Source organism: Podarcis erhardii (assembly GCF_964252035.2).
Source record: "Podarcis erhardii genome assembly, chromosome: 1".
Classification (NCBI taxonomy): domain Eukaryota; kingdom Metazoa; phylum Chordata; class Lepidosauria; order Squamata; family Lacertidae; genus Podarcis; species Podarcis erhardii.
This window is the reverse complement of record NC_138497.1, coordinates 132,961,986-132,968,344: the sequence shown is the minus strand read 5'-3', so window position 1 is coordinate 132,968,344 and position 6,359 is coordinate 132,961,986. Positions and strand designations below refer to the sequence as shown.

Genomic DNA, 6,359 nt, shown 5'->3' with positions numbered 1-6,359 from the left:
CCACCCCAACCCCACCAGGAAAGGAGATCTACGGTATCCTCCAAACTGTTTTGATTAATGCTCCCAAGTCAACATTTGAAGTAACGGACCTGGATGAGCGTTCAAATTATTTGTGGAGGGGGAGGTATGGGGACCCTTAATCGAACCCTCAACTCCCATATTCCAACTTTCCTTCTATTTCATTCATATGACCTCTCTGGAGCCCACATCTTTTTTTCTCCTTTTTTTTGGGGGGGGGGGGAGGGAGAGAGAAAGGACAAAGAATAATGGGTCTGGGCCTCTTGCTCCCCCTCCTTAGTAATCTGGTGAAAAGGCATGGACCCCTGATTTCAAAACAACTACACCAAAGTAGTTTTGAACACCAAAGCTGGTAGTAGTGGAAGAACTAGGAATCTTTATTTTTAATGGAAAAATAAAAATAAATTCAGGCCCTTAAATGTTACCCTTAAGAATGTATTACTTAAAAGGGTTATTCAGCATTTGGCACTTTTTATATACACACACACACACACACACACACACACATGCACACGGTTGCATATTTATACTTACAGGAGAACTGGAATAAGAGGCGAAGGGGAACAAATCACAGTGTATGTATTGATAGCTAAGAATTAAGACTCACCTTGTCCTCCTAAAATGCCTGTTGACTTAACTACCATCTCAAGCTTTTTGTCCCAAGTAAATGTGCGAATGTAATCTGTAACAAAAAGATAAGGAGCATGGGTGAGCTACAGAAGTTTTGATGCCCCACAGAATCGGTACCATTAACAGTCTTTACCCTTTCACAGTTCCTTCTGTCTATATGGCACCATCTCCCCGCACCTTCTGCAATGCTATTCACCCATATCGTTTTCAAGCTCATCGCCTTGATGCACCGAGGGAATGTGGCGTATTCCTGGGAATCCCAGGAACGCAGTTTACCCCTCACAGCACTACGCTACAGTTCCCAGCACCGTGACCACAGTTCCCAGGATTCTTTCGAGGAAGTGGTCCAGTTTAATCGTGTGCTGTGCATGGGATCTGAGTCTGCTGTGTGGAGCAGCTCCCATGTCTAGGCAGCCCCAAGCGGACTCCGTGTGGTACCTAAATGATGGGAAGATCTTCTCGCATGGGTAGCCACCCCACGGGTTTTTGGGGTCGAAAGGTTACGTACCAATAATCCCAACCACAAGTTCGTCGGAGGTATCATCCCGGCCCACAAGAAGAGAGTAATCAATGATGAGATGGCTGGAAAGGAAATGGGAATCACTGTGGATGGAAGCCTTGAGCACAGCCTTGGAGTGAGAACGGATGTACAAGGGGTTGTCCCGCACAAGCTTCAAGAGGTTTTCATCCAACAGAACAACATCGCAGCTCTCTTTCCCTGTGTCTGTCTTCACATTCCTGTTCCGTAAGGAACCTTTCAGGTCAAAAACCTAGCAGCAGAAGAGACAGCAGGTTATGGTAAACCACGGTTTATCCTGCGAGGTGCCTCCTGTTTTGCTCCTCCCCCACTGTGAGCAGGAGAATCAAACCATGGTACTTGGCTCAGTGGTGGGTCTCAACAGAAAAGTGCCTTGTCTCGCTCCAAACCAGGCTTAGTAAGCCAAGAACAAATCTTGGCTGCAATGAAGGAGCAAAACAGGCAGCAATCTCTGTGTTCACAGTAAACTAGAAACTGTCATTTACTGTGACAGGGGAGTTTGAAATGACTTCCCTCAGAATAATGTCTGAAACTCCCATTGTTCTAGGCGCATTTTGTGACAGGAGATTTCATCAGCGCAAGCCGTTTCTGAGCTCTGGGCGCAGTGCTGTGCCTAAGATTTCAGATTAAAACTGCGGAGTGGAATGAAAGGAGGACCTTCTTCTGCCTCCCCACTTCCAGTTATTCTCTGAAGACTGGAGAAGAGACCCTCTTCAGAATATTAGGGGGGTGGGCCAGGGAAGGGGAAGACCATGCTAAAATTGAACATAATATTTTAGCTGCAGTTCTCATTTTCAGCTTTGTGTTCTTATTATTAAAAAAATGCACCTAGACATTCCGTTGTTGCGCCCATAACCTAGGTTTAAGGTGCCATTTAGCTTTCATGTCTCAGTTTATAGCACTGCCTCAGAATGGCAGCACTCCTAGTGCAACAGCAGTTGGTTAACTTAATAAGGGTAGTCCCCCAACTCCTCACTACCTTAATCAAGGGGGGGGGAAATAGAAAGGTTTGTTACACATAACTATTTTATTGAGAAATTCATTTTAAAAATTAATATCTATTAGTAGGTCTACTGCTATTATCAGTATTATGGCAAGTCTCTAAACTAGCACCTCAAACTGCTTTCCCTCAGTATCAGAGTGGGTGAAGTTAGAGTGGGCAGTGCCCTGTTGGCATCAATTTGCCTTGAGAGACAATGGAGTGTGCCTTTGGGGGTGAAATTAAACCTCTGGAGAATCCCAGCAGCTGCACGCCATGGTCAAACCTCTGCACAGCTGCAGATGCATGAACATGGGACTTAAAAAGTAACACCAGCAGCCTCTGGTCTTCCAGCCACAAAACGAAAAAAGAGCAGAGAAATATAACCATTTCTCATGGTAATTCCAAGCCTGGCATCCACTAAGTATTTTGGGTGGCTGCTATCCCCTCTGCTGACAGAAAGCATCTGACAGAAGACTACATGGAACTGGTGGAAATGACTGGCAGAATCTGAGACCAGGGAGAAGAGTCGGTGGAAGAAGATTGGAAGAAATTTAAAGTTTATTTACAGAAACATTGTAAAATTAAGGAATGTTAGAAGGAGGCTGGAATGAAGTTATGTGGCTTTAGCAGAAATATTATAAAGGACTAAGTAAAAATAGACTGTTAATGAATGAAAGGAGGAAAGGTAAAGTTACATTATATTAAGATAAATTATAGGATAAAAATTGGGAAGGATGGAAAGGATTTGCTGAAATAGCTAACCGAACTAGAATACAAAAAAGGGAGGTGCGAGGAGGTCAAGGAAACAAGCAAATGAAAGATAGGTTATGGGAAGGTTCGTTGTGGTTTTTTTTTCATTTTTTTCTCTTTTTTAATTGTTTCTATTTTTCTATTTTTTACAAGTTTGTGTTTAACTTGGTGTGTTTTCTTTTTCTTTTTGTAACCTTTAAAACTTTAATAAATATTATTTTAAAAAGAAAGAAAGAAAGCATCTGACAGAAGAGCAGGGAGATTCCTCCCGTCAGGAATTCAAGCCACTGCTATTTTAATTTCATAAAAAATATAAAATGTGTGTGTGTGTGTGTGTGTGTGTGTGTGTGTGTAGAGAGAGAGAGAGCGGGAATATGCTGGCTGCCACATACTGAAGTTTAAGGAAATCAGAACAGCCATTTGGAAGAAAATGCAGAATCCTAGGTACTACTAGCAACCAATTTGTATTGTTTCGCTGTCCTCAGGGTCAGAAGTAGCTTTCAGATTAAGAGCAGAGAACTGCTTGCGAGGGGCGGGGAGAGATATATTTTCCCCTGGGACTATGAAGCTGTGTCCGCTTTCATGAAACAAGGACTTATTTCATGTACGCACATGTGCATGTTGGAGGTCACAATGCTGTGAGGAGGTATGGCTGGCCCTCAAAGCCAAGTGACTGGTGTAAAACCTTTGGAGGAGGAAAATGGACAAAGTCCAATGGAAATAAAGCAGGCAAGTGCAGAACAGCTCCATGTGTAACCAACTGCTGCTAGCAGCTTTGCCGCCTCTCCTAATGCAAGAGTTTCCAATGCAGGGGCAAGCTTGCCACTTTGCCAGTGAGCCTTTTCTCACCTGAGCCATCTTTCTGCCATAGAAGAGGTTTTCCATGACCAACAGGTCAAGCTTCTTCTCCGTGTTGTTCTGAGAGTTCTTGTAACCAATCCGGTAAACCCCAAGAATCTTGGCCAAAGCCGTTGGCTTCTGAGATAGAGGAGACAGTTGATTTGCCGAGTGAAAAGTTGTTCCTGTTTCAGCTCACAAATGAAATGCACCTAAATATGTACAGCACGGGGTAGGGATATGGGCAAGGAAGGATCTGCAGGAAGTGAATGTGGCCAGTTTCTCTAGATTTGTCCTCCATGATCTCCGACAGCCATGGCAAACAGTTAGGAATGATGGGAGCTGTAGTCTAACAACAACCAAAGCCAGGCAGCAAGTATCAAGATTAAAGCCAAGGGAGAACACTTCGTGCCTCTTACCTTTTGCTGAACTGCGTTAGTGATGTACATGAAATAGTGTGGGGCGAAGTCTAGAAAGGACTGGACTTCAAGGCGAGGCATCTGCTTCAAGATAAATCGGTCATCTAGGGGAGAATGTGCATTGATGCATGATGTACTTTTAAAACAAACAAATGTCACTATGCAAAATTGTCTGGCCCTTTCACAAATCACCATCTAAAGCCCAGTTCCGTGTGAAAACTATAGTTTCAGTTTTAGGTAGTTAGGATGTTAGCAGAGAGCTGGCTCAGAATGTACTGACCTTGCACAATTCTTTTTTTAAAAAAACATATTTTTTATTAAATTTTCTGTTTTACAATTCAAAATCTTCACTTAAACAACCTTAAAATATCAATCACTTCCCTTCTTCTCTTTCTGTGGTCCATTTTGCATAACACAAATCCCTGCATACTTTATATAAACTAGACCATTCAGTATTCCATTATTACATCCATCAAAACTTATTTACACTGTTGAATTATCTTAATGCTGCCCACGTTTTCAAAAGTACACAATTTCCCTCCTTATATTAAAATTAATATTTTTCAATCTTCTTTAAACATATGTTTTTCTTGTTCTCTTATTTTATGGGTTAGGTCCGCAAGCTGCTCTTATTTCATCAGTTTAAGTTGCCAATTTGTTTTGGTTGGAACCTCGCTCATTTTCTATTTTGGGGCTAACAAAAAACAGGCCGTAGTAGCGGCATAAATAAATAACATTTTTCGACATCTGGGAATTTCCATCTGAATTATCCCCAACAGAAAGGACTCTGGTGGTTGTTTTTTTGGAAAAGTGCTTTTAAACATTTTTTTCAATCATTATCAATTATTTCCCAATACTCTTTTACCCTTTTACAGGTCCGCCACGTATGAAAGAACGTTCCCTCAACCTCATTACACCTTGCACGATTCATCCACGTGGAATAAAAGACAAGAGTAAGCACTTATGCAAAGGGACAAGCGAGAGGCCAGTCACTTACCTTCAGTCACATAAAAAGCAGCTCCAGATTTGCCTCCCCGTGCCTGCCAGGGCAGAGAGTGAGAGAGGGAACGGATAAAATCTTCTTCGCTGCTCCCAAGTATCACTTCACGCATTTTGTGGAACTCTCCCGCGTAGTAAATCCGGCAGTAGAACTTGGCATTGGCATCAGAGAATTCTGTGGAAAAACACGGAGGCAGAGAAGCCATGGAAGATCCATTTCCTAGAAGAGATGCTCAGCCATATTTAAGGTCTCCTCTTTTCAAAATCCTTACATTCCTCCACCCTAACCTTGCCTACTCCAGTTGGTGGCAGATTCTCCTACACGTCTGAGCCCCACAGGAACCCTCCGCTGGACGACCTTGTGTCCCTCTGGACCAGAATCTGCCACTTGTGCAGCTGGATCTTTGGTTCAGTCACTATATTCTACCACAATCTTCAGGTCTACATAGTTTATATGACAATGACATGCTGCAACATATTTTCAGGAGCATCACAAACATAGAACTGTAGAGACTGCAGCAAAAGCATTTCATTGAGGCTGCATTGTCGTGGCTGGAGTTTATTCAATTATTTGGCATGCTAAGCAACACAAATATCTACCGTATTTTTCGCTCTATAGGACGCAATTTTTCCCCTCCAAAAATTGAGGGGAAATGTGTGTGTGTCCTATGGAGCGAATGCAGGCTCCTTGGCTTCAGCGATAGCAACGCCAATCCTCCGAAGCGCAGAGGGAGCGCTCCCTCCGCGCTCCGGAAGTTTTGCGTTGCTTTCGCTGAAGCCTGGAGAGTGAGAGGCATCGGTGCGCACCGACCCCTCTCGCTCTCCAGGCTTCAGGGATAGCCGCGTGCAGCCCCTCCGGCAGGGAGAGGCTGCACGTGGCTATGGCTTTTTTAGTCCCATGCAACTTCTCCCTGCCGGAGGGGTTGCGTGGGGCTATGTCACAAGCCAAGGCAGCCAGCAGAATGGATCCCGTTGGCTGCTTTGGCTTCTTTAGCCCCACGCAACCCCTCTGGCAGGGAGAAGCTGCACGGGGCTATGGCTTCTTTAGCCCTGCGCAGCTTCTCCCGGGAGGGAGAGGTTGCGTGGGGCTAATTGGCTTGTGCCGTAGCCGCGCGCAACCCCTCCAGCAGGGAGAGGTTGCGCGCATCCTGTACGCTGCTCTTTGGGGCTGGAGGGGAAATAAGAT

At 44.2% G+C, this 6,359-nt stretch overlaps 1 protein-coding gene across 6 annotated transcripts in view; it reads right to left on the bottom strand.

The window, feature by feature from the left end:
- The window catches only part of PIKFYVE (phosphoinositide kinase, FYVE-type zinc finger containing), a 94,148-nt gene that overhangs the window by 5,062 nt on the left and 82,727 nt on the right, over nt 1-6,359 (bottom strand). For all 6 annotated transcript variants that reach the window (XM_081851300.1, XM_081851302.1, XM_081851303.1 and 3 more), the window contains 5 exons: nt 5,172-5,348; nt 4,175-4,278; nt 3,768-3,896; nt 1,157-1,418; nt 626-700 (listed from right to left, as the gene is read on the bottom strand). In XM_081851300.1, coding sequence (XP_081707426.1) covers nt 626-700; nt 1,157-1,418; nt 3,768-3,896; nt 4,175-4,278; nt 5,172-5,348 — 747 coding nt within the window. The remainder of the gene's footprint in view (nt 1-625; nt 701-1,156; nt 1,419-3,767; nt 3,897-4,174; nt 4,279-5,171; nt 5,349-6,359) is intronic.